This window comes from Mus caroli, chromosome 4 (assembly GCF_900094665.2).
Source record: "Mus caroli chromosome 4, CAROLI_EIJ_v1.1, whole genome shotgun sequence".
Taxonomy (NCBI): Eukaryota; Metazoa; Chordata; class Mammalia; order Rodentia; family Muridae; genus Mus; species Mus caroli.
Window position 1 is genome coordinate 123157627 of NC_034573.1, and position 21170 is coordinate 123178796.

Consider the following 21170-nt stretch of genomic DNA (forward strand, 5'->3'; position numbering starts at 1 on the left):
CAGCGTGGATTCAGGGCTAGCCTGTGCTACCTAGTGAGCCCATGTCTCTAAAACACAACTTGTAGAAAACTGTTCCCAAAGCATGATGTGGCCATCTTGGGCACCCCGCGAATGTGAATATCTGCCAGAGCCCTGCCCAAGCCTGAACCCATTACCGCTCCTTCAGAGGAGGAGGGGGATTTGTGAGGCCCTGCCTCCCCCTGAAGATAGTCATTTTCTTCAGTGATATAGTGGCTTGTAAGTCTCCCTATTACCATAAATAACCCTTCACAACGGTTACTCCTATAAGCACCCTTCATTACGCTCACTGGTTTACCAGGCTCTACTGTCTCCTTTGAATAAGTACACATTTGTTCATCTCCCCAAGCAAAGTTCACATAGCAGAAACACACACACATGTGCACACAGAGACCACCACCACCACCTCTTCCTCCTCACAGGAATCAGTCTATACAAAGTGCTACTTTGCTTGACAGCTTAGGGCTGTCAAAGCACTGCTGGCTACTGGGCTAGGAGCAAAACCAGAGCTAGGGCCAAAGTGGCTTGTAGAGAGCACTGACTGCTGCTGTCCTGTGAGCACAGTCATGAGGAGCCTCCTAGAGGTGACTTTGAACCTGACACCTCATGTGACTGAGAGACAAATTGAGAGCCTAGAAAAGTCCATTCCTTTAGCTCCAAGCTGCTCAGCAAGACAAACCGGGTCTGGCCTTATAAGTCCTTCTGTTGCCCGGGGCTCTCAAACTTCACTCTGTCCTCGCCAACTATCATGGCTGCTGGGATCCATACCCACAATCCCTCTGTGTGTCCCCTAATTACTCTTCTTATCTTTTCTTACATGTACCCTGTGAGGGCCCAGCATCAATAAGATACAACTCTGGTCCTTTGGCCAGCGATACTGGATCGGCTTCTGCATTCTAGACCCTGCCATCTGCCTGAAGTGCTTCGACAGGCAGTTGGTGACGGTGCCAGCCCACAGCTCTACCCCTGCCATCTGCTTTTGGGTCTGGCATTTGCTGCCTCCTCGGAGACTGGCTGAGCCAGCTTTTCCTGACATCTGATGCTGATTCAGACTCCGTCGTGACAGGGGAGCAGAGACCACGCTCCGTTCACTTCCCTCCGTTCGGCTCCTTGCTTATGGGGCTGCAGGCTTGCCGTGGTAGCCGTGGGTGACAGAAGACCCTGGGAAAGAATAAGACAAGGCTGGGAATTGTACCTAAGGGCTTCTGTTGGCTGGCGTGAAATGCTGTGTCTAGGAGCCCCTTAGTATACCCACGGGATTGGTCAGGCAAAATAACTCAGGGAAAATTTTCTCTCTCTTTCTTTTCTTTTCTTTTCTTTTCCTTTCTTTCTTTCTCTCTCTCTCTTTCTCTCTTTTTCTCTCTCTCTCCTTCCTTCTTCCTTCCTTCTTTCCTTTCTTTTGTTTTGTCTTTTTGTTGTTTTGTTATTTTAAATTATGCAGGGTCCCATTCTGTAGCCCTGGCTGCCTAGAATTTACTCTGTAAATTTGAGGCTGACCTCAAATTCCCAGCGATCTGACTGTCTCTACCCCCAAGTGTGGGGACTATAGGTGTGTGCCACCACACTTGGTTACAAGATTTTTTTTTTAAGATTTATTTATTATTATATCTAAGTACACTGTAGCTGTCTTCAGACACACCAGAAGAGGACGTCAGATCTCATTACAGATGGTTGTGAGCCATCATGTGGTTGCTGGGATTTGAACTCAGGACCTTCGGAAGAGCAGTCAGTGATCTTAACCACTGAGCCATCTCTCCAGCCACCCCCACCCCCCCACCCTCCGGTTACATTATTATTTAGAAAGCAGGACTGGGGCCAGGGATAAAACATTCCTCATGCAAGCACGAAGCATGAATTTGAACCTTCAGAACGGATGGAAAGCGGAGTGTGTCAGAGTGTGTCTGTAACCCCAGTGAGCCTGTAACCGGGTGTTGGTGGTCATCTAGAGGACGCTGGAGCCCACCCAATGGGATTCACACAGGACTACTGGGGAAAAAAAGAGAAGGCCCAGCCTAGGAGAAAGCAAAAGAAAAACTTTAGTCTAAACAGCTCCCTCTAGCGTGGGAGAGGCCCTTAACTGGAGTCTGCTAAGTAGACTGGGCTGGACTCTGGGTCCTTCCCTTTCACCTCCTGGATTTGTTTAGAGCCCCACACATACACCTGTGCCTTCAGTTAAAGGAAAATCAGAGCTGGGGGCTGGAGAGATGGCTCAGCAGTTATGAGCACTGACTGCTCTTCCAAGAGGTCCTGAGTTTAATTCCCAGCAACCACGTGGTGGCACACAGCCATCTATAATGGGGTCTGCTGCCCTCTTCTGGTGTGTCTGAAGACGGCTACATTTTCTCATAGATAATACTAGTGTACACATATATACAATAACGAATTTTTTAAAAAGTAGGTTTTGAAAAAATGTAAGCCAACCAAGTTTGATCCCTAGCAACTATAGACCAGGAGTCCACGTACACACTTGTAATCCCAGCACTCTGGAGATGGAGGGAAGCAGCTCAGAAGGTCAAGGTCACTCTCAGCTGCACAGTGACCTTGAAGGTCAGCCCGGGATATGCGAAACCTTGTATCTGCAAAGGAGGGTTGTATTAGCCACTTCTGTGATAAAACACCTTGACCAAAAGCCACTTATGGCAGGGAGAGTCTATTCTAGAGCAAGGTGTTGCAGGGCAAGTCCACAGCGGTGGTCAAGCATGGCAGAACACGGCAGGCATGGCATCTGGAGCAGGAAGCAGCACACTCACATCTTTTTGTGGCAGAAAGATGATGGGACAGGGTCTCCCTCTGAAGCCCTGGCTGACCTGGAACTCACTTTGTAGACCAGGCTGGCCTCAAAGTCTCAGAGATCCCCCTGCCTCAGCTTCCCTAGTGTTGAGATTACAGATGTATACCACCATCTCCAGTTTTTATTTTTCTTCTTTAGAACTCTCACCTTTGTTGTGGCCGGTCTGCTGCTGCTCTGTATTTCAAGTGCTAAATACTGGCCAGACCCCAAGATCTGGTTGCCCCCAGTGAGGGAGGAGATCCTCATGTATACCAAGTGATGCTATATAGCCTTGCTCCCCAAGTTACTTGGCCAATTAAAACATTGCATGTTTTGCCCACACATATGTATGTATTTGTTCCACATGTATGCATTGTGCCTGTGAAGGTTAAAATAAGGCACCAGGTTCCCTGGAATTGGAGTTATGAATATTTGTAAGCTGCCATGTGGGTGCTGGGAACTGAACCCCAACACTCTGCAAGAGCAGCCAGTGCTCTGAACCGCAGAACCATCGCTTCAGTCCCAACATTTAAAAAGTATATATAAAATAAAATACAACTCATGGAATGTTTATTTCTAGAATTTATTTTGGTTTTGTTTGTTTGTTTGTTTTGACTGTGTGTGTGTGTGTGTGTGTGTGTTTTATTTTCTGGGACATTTCTCATTATTTAACCCTGCCTGATCGGGAATGATGAAGACCAGACTGGGCTCAACCTGGCAGCAATCTGCCTGCTTCTGCCTCTTGGATATTCTGGGATTCAAGTGTAAGGCACTACACTGGTCTTTATTTCTGAAATTTCTCTGTAATGTCATAATTGGCCATAGGTAACTGAAACTGTAGAAAATTAAGCCGTGATCAAGGAACGGCTAGTGTGCCGCCACTCACTACTTTACAGATATTTCAGAGGCACGGAAAGGTTCTGTGGCCTAACCAAATTCACAAACCCAGTAAGTAATAGAGTTGTGCACAGTCCAAAGCCTCTGGCTTCCGAGTTCATCCTGTAAAAAAGTGCTATCTTAGCCGAAGCTGAGCCCCTCTTCTATGAAAAGTACATTAGTTCAAAGTCTATATTCACACAGCATGTGGATAGGTACACACCCAGAATTCCAACTCAGAGTCCGTGAGCCAACTCTGGGCCTTTCCACTGTTGTGTGCTGCCCCCTAGTGCTCCTATGGGAGAATACAGCAAGGCAGGCAGCCCTCAAGGGAAGGATGCAGTGAGGTTAACAGAACCTGATTATGGCGCCCATCTACAATCCCCTGAGCCCCAAAGTGGCTGTGTGTCAGTTTCAAAACAGCCATCCGTGTGTACAGTTGTAATGTGTGTGACTGCTTCAGGACCCTGAAACCCAACAGGTCCAACCTAAGTTAATTTAACATAGTTACACTCCCAAGCTCTCTGTCCATCCAGTTGCAGGAGTCAAAGATCTAGATGATCTAGATGATCTTTGACACACCTCTCTTCTCTCAGAAGACCACGGACCCAGAAGCCTGAAGTAGAGACCAGAGAAGGTGACTGGAAAAGTATAAATCAAACATAGCAGAGCAACAATGGCAAAAACAGAGGACTGATGTCAAAGCTATCGGGCATAAGGTCAGGAGGCACTGCTTACAAAGCCAGGGCCAGGCTGCGACATGGGACAGGAGTGACCCGGTGAGTAGAGGGTGTCCCCAGCATGCTCTGGGCTTGAAGAAAGAAGAAAAGCCATTTCAGTGCTGGAGTGTAGAACGCTTACCTAGCGTGTGCAAGGCCCCAAGTTTTAGCAATAACACCAGAAAAAAAATCTTTTAACTAAAACAGAAAAATGTTTTCTGTTAGGGATGTAGCTCGATTGATAGAGTGCTCACTGGCATGCATGAAGTCCTAGTTTCTATCCCAGCACAGGATAAACCAGGCAGGTCTTGGGGCTGGAGGAACCAGGGGTTCAATGTCATCTTCAGGCAATTAGAGAGTTTGAGGCTAGCCTGGGTAATATAAGATTCTGTCTCAAAAAAACAAAAAAAAAAAACAAAAAACCTTGTAAAACCCACTCAAGGAGAAGGGGTGTTAACCTGGATCCTTCACCCCAGAAACCTGTTCTCCTCTCTGTCTTCTTGGACTCTAGGCCAGTGAGCTACTCTGTTGTGCTTTCAGAATGCCATCTTTTGTTCTGTTTGCTTTAACGAGAAGTGAAAATTGAGCATATTCTTGGCTGGGCATTGTGGGGTGGGGTGCACACCTTTAATCACAGCACTCAGGACTGGCCTACAGAGCAAGTTTCAGGACAGACAGAGCTACACAGAGAAACCTTGTCTCAAAAAACAAAACAGGGGCTGAGATGGTTCAGCGGGTAAGAGCACTGAATGCTCTTCTGAAGGTACTGAGTTCAAATCCTAGCAACCACATGGTGGCTCACAACCATCCATAATGAGATCTGACGCCCTCTTCTGGTGCATCTGAAGTCAGCTACCGTCTACTCATGCATAAATAAATCTTTAAAAAACAAAACAAAAAATTGTATTTATTATTTTATTTTTGTTTGTTTATTCTCATTTTTTTGTTTTTTGGCACAGGGTCCCATTGCATAGCTCAGGCTGGATTCAAGCTCACCATGGAGCTAGAGATTCAAGTCTGCCCTCAGACTTGAAATCCCTGTCCCCAGCTTTCTGCATACCTGGCTTTTAAGTTATTTTGTCCTGTGTGTGTGTGTGTGTGTGTGTGTGTGTGTGTGTGTGTGTGGTGCATGTGTGTATGTGTGTGTGGTGTGCATGTGTATGTGTGGTGTGCATGTGTGTGTGTGTGTGGTGTGCATGTGTGCGTGTTTGTGTGTGTAGCGTGCATGATGAGATCTATAATCACCTAGGAAACAGGCCTGTGTGCACACAGAGGCCAGAAGAAGAGATGTGAACTAAAGCACTCAGGCTTGTGCAACAAGTGCTGTCACCCTGATCCATCACCCCGGCCCCTTAAAACACTTTGAAGTATCACTTTAACTGCAATAACTCCATTTACGGTACTATACAACCTCTTTTCAAAAATGTTTTCATCACTCAAACAAGAACTGTGTACCTAGGAAGCCATGGCTACCCACGATCTCCAGTCTAGCACTGAGCCCACTCCTTTTGCCTCTGTGGATTTAACTATTCGTAATATGTCACATATTCATTTTATTTTAGGCAGTACTGGGGATTGACGTTAGGGCCTGATGCACCAAGGACAGACACTCTACCACTAAGCTATATACACAGACAGTAATATTTCCTATTTGTGGAAACATACAGTCTTTTTCCTTTCTTATATGCCTTATTTCACTTAACATACATGTCGGCAAGGTTCGTCTATGGTGTAACATGGTGTAAAACCAAAAATGTTGTCCTTTTTATGGCTAAACAATATATATATATTGCTTATCCAGTCATCTCTCATTGAACTCTTGGGTTGTCTGGTAATGGTGAAAAATGTCACAAATGAACAATGAACACTTGCGATAGTTAATCTCAATTGTCAGTTCGATGAGATCTAGAATCGCCTAGGAGACTGTGAGAGACCAGCTAGAGGTCAGGTTAACTGACATGGGAAGACCTGTCGTCCACCATGGGCGACCCCATCCCCTGGCTGGGACCCTGGCCGTGCATTCATTGCTCTCTGCTTCTGGTGGCTATGACGTGACCACCTGTCTCAGGCTGCTTCCATAGCTTCACTACGATGGGCCAAACCCTAGAACTTTAAGCCAAAATAAACCCTTTCTCCCACAGGTTGCTTTCCTCAGTCCGCTGCTTTGTGTTGTTTACATCACAACAACAGGAAAACAAAACAAACACTCTGTGGGTGAAATGAGATCACACCCTGCTGGTCTGAGACAGGATCTCACTAAACAGCTGAGACCGACCATAAACCCATGATCCTCCTGCCTCGGCCTCCTGAGTATTGGGATTATAGGTATGTGCCCCCTACCCAGTTATCATTCTCATTTGAAAAAATATTGATTTACCTGGGTGTGGTGATGTCCACTTTGAATCCCAATACTTGGGAGGCAGAGGCAGGTAGGTCTCTGAGTGTTTGAGGATAGCCAGGATTACATAGCAAGACCCTGTCTCCGAACAACAGCAGTGACTGGAGAGCTAGCTGAACTAAGAGCATATACGGTTCTTCCAGAGGACCCGAGTTTGATTCCCAGCACCCACATCAGGCAGCTCACCGTTGCCTGTACCTCCAGCTCCAGGGGATTCTAACACATCTGGCTTCGGTGGGCACCTGCATTCACAAGAGACACAAAATTAAAAACAACTTAAAAGGTTTAAGCCACCACCACTAAAACTCATTCACCTATTGATTTATTCATTTAGAGGCTATGCCATGAAGCACTTGTGGCAATCCAAGGACAACTTCTACGGCTCTCTCCTTCAGTGATTGGAACTCAGGACATCAGGCTTGGCTGCAAGCACCATCACCCACTGAACCAGCTCATCCGCCCCATTGAGTCTTGGTTTTTTGTTTTATGAAATAGGCTGCACGAAATGAACTTGCTACTTTTTTATTTTTAGATCAAAGTAGCCCAAATAACAACAATGTTTATGATTCAGCCTAATATTGTGCCTAAACATAGCAATTCTGGTTGGTTTTTGGACTACATGAGAAGGACCCCTATCATATGAATTCATGGACTGGCCTTTTGTACTGTGTCCCACTAGCACAGTAAGCCATACTTCCGGCCTCTATTTGTTTCCTACGCTCTATAAAGATCACGGTGCTTGAATTTTCTGCACTTCTGTATCTCCTGTCAGTGGTGTTTGTATTTCCTTTTTGAGGCCATCATGAACAATGGTTCTTGTTTGTTTGTTTGTTTGGTTGGTTGGTTTGGCTTTTCAGTCTCCTATAGCCCAGGATGGCTTTGAACTCCTGATCTTCCTGCCTCCACCTTCCAAGTGCTGGGGTGACAGACGGTGGCAGCACACCTTGTTGAAGAGTTTCTTTTCTTTCTCTCTTTTTTTTCCTTTGGTTTTTGAGACAGGGTATCTCTGGGTAGCCATGGCTGTCCAGGAACTCATCCTGTAGACCAGACTGACCTCGAACTCACAGAGATCCATTTGCCTCTGCCTCCTGAGTGCCAGGATTAAAGGTGTGCACACCTGGCTGAACGGGTCTCTACCAGTTCCGTACACGGCACTGCAAGAGCGTCTCAAGAATGTGCCCTAGAACAGGCCTTGCTAGGCTTAGAGTACGCAGAAGTACCACTATACACCGGGGGCTCATTTTCTGAGTTCCAAAGGAGAATATGGTGTGCCCCTTGCCCATCCTTGCCCCAGAAGGAAGTGTGACAGACTGTGGGAAGTTCTGCCATTGGGCCTTTGCTGGGAACTTGCCACAGGGATCTCTCCCAAACCTGTTATTTCCATGTGTGACCTTCTTCATCCTCCCCAGTTGACAGAGGTACCTTTTTAAATTTTGTTTGTTTGTTTACTTATTTATTTATTTATTTATTTATTTATTGGTTTTTTGAGACAGGGTTTCTCTGTGTATCCCTGCCAATCCTGGAACTCACTCTGTAGACCAGGCTGGCCTGGAACTCACAGAGGTCCACCTTACTGCCTCCAAAGAGCTGGGATTAAAGGCATGTGCCACCACATCTGGCTAGTGAGGTCTATATCTACAGAGGGGACACTGGAAAATGGAAAGTGACTTGCTCCCATGTCAAACAGTTCAAAAAGAGCAAGAAAGACATCAGGGACTATGTTGGCTGTGGAGGTGCACGCCTGTGATCCCAGCACTCCATAGGTAAGAGGAGCAAGTCTTCAAGGGCAGCCTTGGCTACATAGGGAGCTAGAGGCCAGCCTGGAATACATGAGACTTTGTCTCAGAAAACCTGAACAATCTACGGCTGCACCCCTCGGAACATACCTGATCTAGGCTGATCTTGACTCGAAGCAGGACAGGATATGGCTGGTCTTCCCAGGATCTTGGATTGGAAGACCTAGGTAAGAGGAGCTGAAGAGAGAGTTCTGCCTTGGAGAGCACTGGCTGCTCTTCCAAGTTCCAAGGTCCCCAGTTCGAGTCTCAAGTGCTCACATAACAGCTCACAACCCTCTGTAACTCCAGTTCCAGGGCATCCCATACCCTCCTCTGCTCCCTTACCTGTGGGCACCAGGCACACAAGTGGTGCATGGATGTACATATAAAAACATTTAATGTAAAAAAAAGAGAAGGGCTGGTGAGATGGCTCAGTGGGTAAGAGCACCCGACTGCTCTTCCGAAGGTCCAGAGTTCAAATCCCAGCAACCACATGGTGGCTCACAACCATCCGCAACGAGATCTGGCGCCCTCTTCTGGAGTGTCTGAAGACAGCTACAGTGTACTTTGCATATAATAAATAAATAAATCTTAAAAAAAAAAAAAAGAGAGAAACCTAAATAAGTGACTATGTAGACAGACAGATAGACAAGAGATCATTACCTAGCTATTCAAACAGTGAAGAATATTTGCTAAGCAGTTGGTATGTGCCAGGGGCTGTACTAGGGAAACCAGACCAGACCTTACCCTCAAGGTCAGAGGCTAAAAGGAGGAGACAAAAGACAGGAAAGCAACAGTCTGCTGGGAACTCTAATAAAGAGCCCAGAGAACTGTTCCATATGACAGAGCTAGGGACTCAGGGGCCGGGCCGGCTTCCCAGGAAGCATGCATGCCCTTTGAGTAGGAGCTTTGAGGCCCGGTCGGCGCTCCATGGGCTCTCCGATACTTCCAGGACACTGGACTATAGAGCAGAGAGGGGACCTAAGCGCTGTTGCCCGATGGCCCCTCTCAGGGCCTCACTCTCCAGGCTGGGCCGGAGCTGGGCGGGGCCTCGGCCAGGTGCGCGGCGGCGCTCGGCGGAGGCAGGAAGTGTGTCCCCAGCGGCGCCCCGTGCCGCGCTCCCGCGAGACGCTTACCTGCGACCCAGGTGAGTGCCGAGGGGGGCGGGGGAAGGGCCGAGCGGAGGCGGCTCACCTGGCTGGGCAGGTAAGGCCGGCGCGGGTCCGCGGGGGCGCGGGGCGGTGCAGCCCCGGGTGGGTGACCCTGGAGGCCGCGCCTGGACGGCGGCGGGGCGCGGGCCCTGCTCCTCGGGCCCCGACGTCCACTTCCGGGGTGCGCGGGGCCCGGCCGGAGCGGCCCGAACGGGCGCGGGGCTGGGCTGGGCTGGGCTGGGCGGGCCGAGAGGCCTGGGGTGCTAGGACCCGGCACGGTGCGTGGAACAGCGTCGGGAGTCGCGGGCCACGGCGCTGGTGGCAAGCGAGGCGGTGCGCGCCCCGACGGCAACGCGAGCCCTGCCGCCTGGACGCGCGCGGCTCCTGCTTGCAGAGGAGACAGTGGCTGGGGCTGCGCCAGGGGGGTGCACCGTGCCCTGCGCCCGAGCTGAGCTGAGCTGAGCGCGGCTCGCTGACCTTAAGTTTGCTTGGACAGAGGCTGCTGCAGCCGGCTCGTCCTGGGGACACAGGGAGGAGGGCCCATGGAGAGCCTCCCGAGTCTGTCTGTCTGTCTGTCTCTGTGGTTTGCGGGGACTGTCGGAAAGGCGAAGGCAGTGAGAAATCAGAGAATCCTGGGGCCATCAGACCTTGAGGCATCCTTGCGATGCCTTCGAATGCTGCCAAGTGAGAGAATGCCAAGAGTGTGTCTTCCCAGGCTTTCGCTAAACACGGAGCTCCACCCCCAACCCCCATACCTCGGTAGAGGGTTAGAAGGACATTAATCTCTCCTCTTTTGAGAGATGAGGTTTTCCGTTTTTATTTTACGTCACATTGGTTTATTATTTACTTATATTTAAGTTAATTTAATATATATTTTGCTTTGCTTTTTGAGATAGGGTCTCATATGGCCCAGGCTAGGCCCAATATTCAGCCAAGGATGACTCTGAAGTCCTAATCATCTCATCCTGTCTTGTGCTGGGATTACAGACATGAGCCACCTCACTACTCTAAGATGAACCTATTTAAAGATGAGGAAGCTGGGTCCAAGACTCATGTCCCAGGCCAAAATTGAGGCAAAAATTGGTCCCACTAAATTAAGTGAGCAGTGTCACTGGATTGTCAGGAGGGATGGACCAGGGACAATCGTGGAAAAAGGAAGGTGTAGATGGATGGTTTGAAGGAACACTCATGAAAGACAACTATTCATACCACAAACAGAAAGGCTGACTGTTTGGTTGTTTAGGTTTCAGACAGGGTCTCTCTTGGGTAGCCCAGGCTGATTTTGAACTCAAGGAATCTGCCCGCCTCAGCCTTTCTAGTTCTGAAATTACCAGAGGGAGCCACCAAGAGCAGAGGACCTGGGGTGAAGAGCCTGGCTTGCCCCGCAGCAAATCTTGTTCCTTCCCAGCCTGCTGACTTGATCTCTTCTCTCTGTTCTCTGAGCTTCCGATTCCTGAACTGTGCAGTGACAGTAAATAATTCACGTGGCAGTTGTAAGGACTGAATAACGTGGAAGAGCTCTGGCTAGAGCCAGTTTCTAGCCCATTCACTGCCGTCTCCTCAGTGCTAAGCACAGTGCTGGCCCGTGGACAGTGTAATGAACAGTAGCAGTCCTAAACCTTTGGTGGTGGGGAGAGAAACACTGACCCATGATACTCCTACAGACCCACAAACGATCGGGGGCGGGGGGGGGCGAGGACGGATGGTAGGACTGTAGATGCAAGCCCTCCAGAGGTGCCCGCTCATGCTGGCCGCTTTAACTGGCCCTTTCCTCACAAGTCCACAGATGGGATGGGATAGTAGAGGAATCCTCTTGAGAACTTGGGCAAGGAGTGGGGGAGGGTCTGAGGACGGGCCAACTGGGTACAAAGAAAAGTGTGCTTGTGGGGGCCTGAGGCTACAGCTCTATCGATAGACACTTAGCGTACACTAGACCCCGAGTTAGCTCCCCAGCTATGCATAAACCAGCACTTGTGAAGGCAGGAGAATGAATCAGTGGGTCAGTCCCAGTCCCAGCTACATTGTGAGTTTGAGGCCAGCCAGGGATACATAAGAGCCTATCTTAAGAAACAAGTGTGACTTTGGACAACTTACTTAACTTCTGTGCTTCAGTAGAGTGGGATCATACCCAGAAGGCCTTGAGAATTAATAGATTTATTACAGGCAACATGGTTAAAGGAATGTAAGCTGTCTACAGTCACATGCACTCGAGGGGGCTCTCCTGAGGCGAGCTAGTCTGTTTTACCACTTTGTCCATTGAGTGTAGGGTGCACAGTAGGTCCTCAGTATTTGTTAAATGACAGAACGAATTCATGTCCAAACTTACATTTAATCAAATCAGAGCAAACAGTTATCTCCCTCTGGATTGTGAAGAACATTTTTTGTTGTAATGGGGTCTTGCTATATAGTATGTGTTCATCTCAAAGTCATGATCCTCCTGCCTCAGCCTTTGTGGTACTAGGATAACTGCTGTGTGCCACCACATTCAATTGTGAAGAACTTAAAGTCACTTCATACAATTTGTTTGTATACTTTTTTAAAAACAGAGCAGTAGGGTGAGAGGTATTCAGAGGGAGATTGCCTCCTTCCGTTTATACACTTCCAAAGATGGCATCCTCCTACACAGGCACACACTGCTCCCTGGGACTGCTGGTTCCTGCTCTAATCCGCCTAGAGTCTAAGTCCTTTGTCTCCCCCCCGCCCCCCCCCCGTGGTCTTCCCCTACCATAAAGTCACATGGAGTGTGTTTGTGCCATGATAGTACCTTCTAACACTGGCCCTATTCTAGGCCTAGAGGCAGGAAGCAGGAGATAGGCTTATCCTAATACAGTGGGTACAAGGCAGACCCAATCATCAAGAGATCTCAGCAGAGGGTACAGAGAGAGGGGCTCCCAGAGAAGACTAAAGCTTCGGGAAGGAGGATCGATCCCGTGTCGCCTTGTCTCTCCGTGAGCTGTCTAGGCACGTGCTGACTGGCTGGTTTAAACCGCTGAAGTTCACACTTCCAATGTGTGTCTCTCTACCCCTAAGAACTATAGTGTCTGATTCCTAAGCAGTGGCACCAGGCTATTTTGTTCCTCATAGAAATATATCTGGGGTTGGATAGACGGTTCAGCTAGCACACCTTTAGTTCTAGCACTCAGGAAGTAAAGTCGGGTAGATTTCCGAGTTCAAGGCCTGCCCAATCAGCTTAGCAAGTTCTACAACAGCTAGGGCTACATAGTGAGACTCTATCTCAAATACGCACATCTGTCTGTCTGTCTGTACACACAGCTGGGTGTAAATCCTAGCACTCGGGAGGCAGAGGCAGGTGGACCTGACACAGCCTGGTCTACAGAGTGAGTTCATTCCAGGACAGCCAGGGCTACACAGAGAAACCCTGTCTTGAAAAACCAAAATAAATATAAGATTAGATATACTACATATAAATATATGATGTTTTCTGTTTGCACTGGTTATCCCCATTTTTCCTCCTGATCCTTGGCTCTGTGCAGACCACACTGGATGACTAGTCTCTGAAAACCAGGCTGTCTGCCCTCTCCTCAAGGTCACATCCCAGTATGTTTGAGGCAAGAATACTTCACTACGTATCCTTCCTCTATTTGATGTCACTTCATCTCACTGTTGGTGACATTGCCTTTGATTATTTGCCTAATGCGGCACCTGGGAGATCTCTCTAGCCTTGTGGGGCTTAAATCTGTCACTGGCTGCAGCAAATAGCAGAGGTCAGGGCAGGAGTTCTGGTGGTATTTGCTGTTTGTGGAGGGTGGCACTGTTTTGCCCAAGGCAAACAATATATTGTTACTTTGTTGTTGTTTTTGAGCCTAGGTTTCTCTGTGTGACCCTGGCTGGCCAGGAACTCACTCTGTAGACTAGGCTGGCCTTGAGCTCAGAGATCCATCCACCTGCCTCTGCCTCCTGAGTGCTGAGATCAAAGATGTCCGCCACCACTGCCAGCCCTAGGCACACAATTTATAAGGACCAGAATGGGAGCTGGTGGCCACAGCTTTGTTCCTTTCATGTTACTTACTAGCCCCTTAGGACTCTGTGATTAGACCAGGTATCCTTTATCTAAGGATAAAGGGTCAGCATCTCAAAACACCAGCTAACGGGCTGCAGAGATGGCTCAGCAATTAAGAGCCTGGCTGCTCTTCCAGAACACCTGAGTTCCATTTCCAGCACCCACATAGTGGCTCAAAATACAGGCTAAGGACAGTTACTGCCCAGCCAAGGCTCCACTGTGGTTAAGGCTCTCCTGAGCATGGGACTGCATCATCCCTCAGGGTTCCTCAATAGCTCATCTGAGATCAGATGCTCCTTCAGGTCCCACATGCTTCAACCTGGGAGGTGTAGGTTGTTTTGAGATAGTATATAGTCCTGGACCCTCGACATAGACCGGGTTGTCCTCCAACTCACAGAGACCATTTGGCTTCCCCCCACACTGGCATTAGAATTGTGAGTCACCATGTTTGCTGCCTGGCCAGCTGGGTTTGGTTTGGTTTGGTTTTTTTGTTTGTTTGTTTGTTGTGATAAGATCTCATAAACTGGCCTGGCTAGCCTAGAACTAACTTTGTAGTGCAGGATGACCCAGAACTTAATCTCCCGAGTGCTAAGTTTTCAGTCAGGCCTAAAGCCTTGAAAGCTTTCCTAGAAAACGGAACCATCGCGTTCATTTATCGTTGCTTTTGCTTGCCTGACTCATGGTCAGGCTCAGTGTTCATCAGTGGGAAAAAGTCCTGGGTCCAGGATTCCTAGCAAACAAATCAAAAGAGGAATGAAGATTAACGTTACTGTTTTAAGGAAGGGTGTTTTCTTCTTTATTGCTTTTTATGTATTATGTGTGTATGTCTGCACTTGAAGGTACACACGTGTGGAAATCTGAGGACAAGTTTTGAGAGTTGGTTCTCACCTCCACCTCTCTGGAACAGGGTCTCTCGTTTCTGCTGCTGTGTTGTGTCGTGGTGTGTGCTCCAGGCTGGCTGGCCTGTGAGCCTTCAGGCGGTTCATTCTCCTTGCCTGCTCTCTCAGCGTAGGAATGCTGGGATCACAGGTGCTCATGACCACATCCGTCTCTGTGGGTTCTTTGGTGGGTCATGCTTTTACCCATTGAGCCATCTCTCTAGTCTATGAAGATTATTTTTGTGGCAAGGAACCCTAAGTGCTTGGTTTTCCCAGGCAAGGTCATAGACTCCTTTAATCCCAGTACTTGAGAAGGGAGTTAGGAGGGCCAGGAGTTTAAGAGTAGCTTGGGCTCCTTAGCAAATTTAAGCCAAACGGACTACATGAGACCCTCTTATCTTGACAAAGCACACCTTCTCTCTGCAAATAGAGAGAGAAACCTGCTTGCTGGTAAATGTTTCTAGGAGGGAAAATCTGAATAAGATGAGCGACGCATTCATTCCCATATCTGGGATGAAGGGAGGATCATGGTGATGGTCTTGGCCAGTCAGACAGAAAGGCATCTGTGAGCAGATGTCTTAGGAAGAAGATGGAGCAAGTCTCAGAAGCAAGGCCTCTGGAGAGCTTTCCTTGTTGGTTGGAAAATATACATTAAAATTACCATTTTAATATCTGCATGCCATTTTTTAGCAGACCATTCTGTGGCATTAAATACATCAATGCCAATTCCAGAGCGGTGATGGGACATGACACTGTCTCCAGCTGAAATTGTGTGTTCGATCAACCTAACTCCCATGGTCCTAAGCCTCAGCCCCAGCACCCCCCAAACCACCGTTCTCAGTCTGTTAAATTGTCAGCTGTGGATATTCCATATAAGCCAAACAGCAGAATATTTGTTCTTTCTGTGTAGCTTACTTCATTCAGAATGTCTTCAAAGTTCATCCATGATGTTTTGTTGTTGTTTTTGTGAGACAAGGTTTCACTGTGTAACCCTGGAACTCCCAAGATCTGCCTGCCTCTGCCTCGTGAGTACTGGGAATAAGGCGTGCCACCACTGCCCGGCTAAGTTAATCCAGGTTGAAACACAAGAGAACTTCGTGTTTTTAAAGGAAGGCTAAATGATATCCCATTATATGATATTCCATTTTTCTGAATCCACTTATTCACTGATGTACTTTTTAAGTTTTTAACCTTTTTTTTCTTTTCTTTTTGAAAGATTTATTTATTTCATGTATGTGAATACACTGTTGCTGTGTTCAGGGATTAAAGGCGTGCACCACTAATGCCTGGCTCCCAGCAGAGATTTTATTTACTTTTCTGTATACTAATGTATGTGTGCACATGCACTCCGTGCCCACAGAGACCGGAAGAGGGCACGGGATCCTCTAAGGCTGGAGATAAAGGTTATAAGCTGCTGCGTAGGAGCCAATGTCCTCTGGAAGAGCAGCCCCCAGATACACACCATGTTTTACAAATAATAAGGGCTGAAAAGATGGTAGCAGTCTGGTGGCGCACGCCTTTAATCCCAGCACTCGGGAGGCAGAGGCAGGTGGATTTCTGAGTTCGAGGCCAGCCTGGTCTATAAAGTGAATGCCAGGACAGCNGGCAGAGGCAGGTGGATTTCTGAGTTCGAGGCCAGCCTGGTCTATAAAGTGAATGCCAGGACAGCCAGGGCTATACAGGGAAACCCTGTCTCGAAAAACCAAAAAAAAAAAAAAAAAAAAGATGGCAGCAGTCACGATCACTGGTTGTTCTTCCAGAGGACCAAGATTCAATTCCCAGCACCCACAGGTGGCTCACAGCTGTCTGTAACGCCAGTTCCAGGAGCCCCTTTAACCCTCTTCTGACCTCCCTGGGCCCTAGGCATGTGTGTGGTACACATACATATGTAAGCAAAATGCTCATACACATAAAAAAAAATCTAAAATTTAAAAATATGTGTAATGTATATGTATGCAGAGTGGAGAGAAGTTCTGCGTGTGAGTGCTGTGTGAGCAGAAGATAAGAGGGTGTCGCGTCCCTGGAGCCAGAGTTACAGGAGCTTATGAGCCTGCCAGGCAGTGGTACACATTTTTTTTTAAAGATTTATTTATTATTATATGTAAGTACACTGTAGTTGTCTTCAGACATACCAGAAGAGGGAGTCAGATCTCATTACGGGTGGTTGTGAGCCACCACATGGTTGCTGGGATTTGAACTCAGGACCTTCAGAAGAGCAGTCAGTACTCTTAACCGCTGAGTCACCTCACCAGCCCTAACTTCTTTTTTTTTTTTTTTTAAGATTTACTTATTATTATATGTAACTACACTTGTAGCTGTTTTCAGGCATACCAGAATAGGGCATCAGATCTCAGCACGGATGGTTGTGAGCCACCATGTGGTTGCTGGGATTTGAACTCAGGACCTTCAGAAGAGCAGTGCTCTTAACCACTGAGCCATCTCTCCAGCCCCAGTGGTACACATTCTTAATTGCTGAGCCAGCCAGCCTGTTTTTTGTTTGTTTGTTGGTTGGTTTGTTTTTAAGACATGGTTTCTCTGTGCAGTCCTGCCTATCCTGGAACTCACTCTGTAGATCAGGCTGGCCTCGAACTCAGAAATCCACCTGCCTCTGCCTCCCAAGTGCTGGGATTAAGGGTGTGTGCCCCCACTGCCAGGCTGTTATTTTTGTTGTTGTTTTTTGTTTGCAGTGCTGGGGATGAACTTGGGGCCTCATTCATGCTATGTAGGCTATATTCCCAGCCCATATGCTTCAGTTTTGAAGAACTTCTGTTTCCCATAATACCAACATCATTTCACATCTTCACTGACACTTGTAATTTTCTATATTTTGTTTTCAATAATAGCCATTCATTGAGAAGTCCAGGAGATTTTAAAGCCTAAGTTAGACCACAAAGAGAACGTTCTCTTTGGGACAAGAAGAGCTCAACGTTTGCAAGGGTTTACAGGATGCTTCATCCATCCTCATCACAGGCTTCCCAGAAGTCTAAGGCTTCTCAGGTCAGCCCAGGAGCTTGTCCCTGACCTCCTCCTGGCTTCTCCCTGCAGGTGCCTGGCTGCAGCAAGCCATGCTCTGAGCCATGCCCAGGCCGGGACAGCCCCGCCCATCATCCGGGCCTCCACGCTTGGGGCCCTGGGAGAGGCCATCAGAGTTATGCCTGGAAACGAACGATGAGCGCTCCCAGCCCCCACCGGGCCGTCGCACCAGGAGGCCAGACCCTAAAGACCCTGGCCACCACGGGCCAGAGAGTATCACCTTCATTTCAGGCTCTGCAGAACCAGCCAACGAGCCCCCAACCTGCTGCCTCCTCTGGCGCCCCTGGGGTTGGGACTGGTGTAGGGCTGCCTTCTGCTTCCGCCGCTGCAGGGATTGCCTGCAGCGCTGTGGGGCTTGTGTGCGGGGCTGCAGCCCCTGCTTATCTGCAGGAGACCCCATTGAAGGGTCTGCCGAAGCCGCCTGGGCCAAGGAACACAATGGTGTGCCCCCCAGTCCGGACCGTGCACCCCCCAGCCGCCGGGATGGCCAGAGGCTCAAGACCAGCATGGGCAGCAGCTTCAGCTACCCTGATGTTAAGCTCAAGGGCATCCCTGTGTATCCCTACCGCCATGCCACCTCCCCAGTCCCTGACGTGGACTCCTGCTGCAAGGAGCCCCTGGCCGAGCCTCCTCCCACACGGCACAGCTTGCCTAGCACCTTCACCAACAGCCCCCGCGGCTCTGAGGAGTACTACTCCTTCCATGAATCGGACCTGGACCTGCCTGAGATGGGCAGTGGCTCCATGTCGAGCCGGGAGATCGACGTGCTTATTTTCAAGAAGCTGACAGAGCTGTTCAGTGTGCACCAGATTGACGAGCTGGCCAAGTGCACATCGGACACCGTGTTCCTGGAGAAGACCAGCAAGATCTCAGACCTGATCAGCAGCATCACGCAGGACTACCACCTGGATGAGCAAGACGCCGAGGGCCGCCTGGTGCGGGGCATCATCCGTATTAGTACCCGCAAAAGCCGCTCCCGCCCACAGACCTCCGAGGGGCGCTCAGCCCGCTCTACTGCCCCTGCTGCTGCCCCCGACAGTGGCCATGAGACCATGCTGGGCTCTGGCCTCAGCCAGGAGGGTAGGTGGGCCTGAGTAGGGAAGTTCTAGCTACAGGAGAAGGATTGGGCTTTGTGGGGCTTCCCCTTAGCCAGCTGGCACTTCTCTTAAACTCTCGGGTCTGTAAACTCCTTCTCTACCCTATGACTAACTGGCAGAGCAGCTCCCAGGTCTGGCCTTAATAAGGGCCCAAAGCACAAGAATTTGGCTAGTCACAAGGGTTCCTCAGAATTCCAGAGGCTGAGAAAAAAGGTCTCTCAAGAGTTCCAGGGCAGTATTAGGTAGAGACCTTGTCTTTAAGAAAAATACACACTGCTGGGCAGTGGTGGCACACGCCTTTAATCCCAGCACTTGGGAGGCAGACAGATTTCTGAGTTTGAGGCCAGCCTAGTCTACAGAGTGAGTTCCAGGATAGCTGGGGCTATACAGAGAAACCCTGTCTCAAAAAACAAAACAACAGAAAAGAGAGAGAGAGAGAGAGAGAGAGGGAGGGAGAAGAAAAGAAAAAAACACACTACCCACACACAAGAATTTGTACCACTGATCTGACCTAGTCAAACAGGCACCTGCCTGTACATATACACCCAGTCTTTTTTTTTTTTTTTTGGCTTTCGAGACAGGGTTTCTCTGTGTAGCCCTGGCTGTCCTGGGACTCACTCTGTAGACCAGGCTGTCCTCGAACTCAGAAACCTGCCTGTCTCTGCCTCCCAAGTGCTGGGATTAAAGGCGTGCGCCACCACCGCCCAGCTACACACCCATTCTTTTTTTTTTTTTTTTTTTAAAGATTTATTTATTTATTATATGTAAGTACACTGTAGCTGTCTTCAGACANTCCAGAAGAGGGCNCCAGATCTCNTTGCGGATGGTTGTGAGCCACCATGTGGTTGCTGGGATTTGAACTCTGGACCTTCGGAAGAGCAGTTGGGTGCTCTTACCCACTGAGCCATCTCACCAGCCCCACACCCAATCTTAAACTTGCTTCTCTACTCTTTTGTACAGTAAGCACCCTTCTTGACTGAGCTGCAATAGGGACAGGGACTGAGCTGTATAAAAGAACACGCTAATGACCATTCTTTATATTTCCTCCCTAGAGCTGACAGTGCAGATCTCCCAGGAGACAACCGCAGATGCCATCGCCAGGAAGCTGAGGCCATATGGAGCCCCAGGTGTGGTCCTGACCTGACCAGAGGGTGGGAACTACACTGGGTGCCCTTCAGATGACCTTCCAGCTTCTTTTGGGGTGGGTGAGGATGGGATCAGAAGTGGAAAAAGGCCGAGCAACTGTGTACCCCCTGCAGCTGTGGAAGCTGGCTTGAATTGAGGTTCCTAGAATACAGCTAGAATTGATCTGGGGAGTAAGGTGGCCAGGGAGCCATCCAGCCTGCATCTACAAATGCTCCCTATATGATTTCTACTGCTGTCTCTAGGAGCAAGGTCCCTACCCTTTTACAGACAACACTGCAGTTGCCAGGCTGTTTTGGCTGACCAGGCTTCTCCCTGGCTATAGACCTGGGATGAGCTCCTTGCCCTCTCTGAGCTTCTGCTTCCTCCTCCAACCAGGGTACCCAGCCAGCCAAGACTCATCATTCCAGGGCACGGACACAGACTCTTCAGGGGCACCCCTGCTGCAGGTGTACTGCTAACCCCTACTGGCCCAGCAGTCACAGCCTCTCCTGGAAGAAGCATAGCCAGCGGAGGAGAGGAACCAGGACCTCTGTGTGGGGCCGACTCTGAGCCCAGAAGCAGTGACCTCTCTGGCTTCTGCTTTTGTTGAATCCCCTTAGACCACATACATTTCACAGGGCCATGGTGCCCACACCCCCTTCCAGCTGGCCTGACTGCTGGCTGGGCCTCTTCTGCGGCCTGAAAGCAAAGCCTTGGAAGTAGCTTCCCAGTTCCACTCCCATGACACCCTCAGCAATTATGGGGACTAAGTAGGTTGGGTTGGGGACAGCATGGCCTCTGTGATTCTGTGGGCAGTGCCCACTTGCTATATTGATAAGCAGTTCATATTGGTTCTTGGCTATTCTATACTGTTAACATGACCCTAGTTGCAAGCACATACACCTGCCTGGTCATCAGTTACATAGTCTACTCTGTGCCGTATGCCGAGTGCTGCTCTGCTTAGGACATAGGCACCCAATCTGGTTCAGCATTATGGAAGACAAGAGTGAGGTAGAAGCAAGAGAGACTAGCCTCAGAAGATAATGAATCATTTAGGGGCCTGGACTGCCCTGTTCCCCCACTCTTTCTGGCAGCCCCTCAGTATCACTGGTCAGTGACCCCTCTTACCTCCTGCTAGTGCTAGCACAGCACTGTGGTCTTCACCTCATCACACTGCTACTCGCAACCTGAGGGAGCCTCGTGTTTAAAGACGTCCCTGCAGCTAGCAGCTGGCACCAAAGCTAGGAGCGGGACTCCCTGAAGCAGAAGCTAGCCCAGTGACCACAGACTATCCAGGAAGTATTACTTC

At 49.0% G+C, this 21170-nt stretch overlaps 1 protein-coding gene across 2 annotated transcripts; it reads left to right on the top strand.

Annotated features, from left to right (window-relative positions):
- Positions 1 to 9613: 9613 nt before the first annotated feature.
- Positions 9614 to 20782, top strand: Kdf1 (keratinocyte differentiation factor 1). Of its 2 annotated transcripts, none has more exons than XM_021160414.1 (4): positions 9614 to 9762; positions 17652 to 18719; positions 19789 to 19863; positions 20258 to 20782. In XM_021160414.1, exons 2-4 carry the CDS (start codon positions 17684 to 17686, stop codon positions 20338 to 20340), a joined length of 1194 nt encoding a protein of 397 aa, XP_021016073.1. In that variant the 5' UTR covers positions 9614 to 9762; positions 17652 to 17683; the 3' UTR covers positions 20341 to 20782. The 2 variants fall into 2 exon arrangements, with proteins under 2 accessions (XP_021016073.1, XP_021016072.1); XM_021160413.1 differs by having other exon boundaries at positions 9614 to 9703.
- Positions 20783 to 21170: the final 388 nt, after the last annotated feature.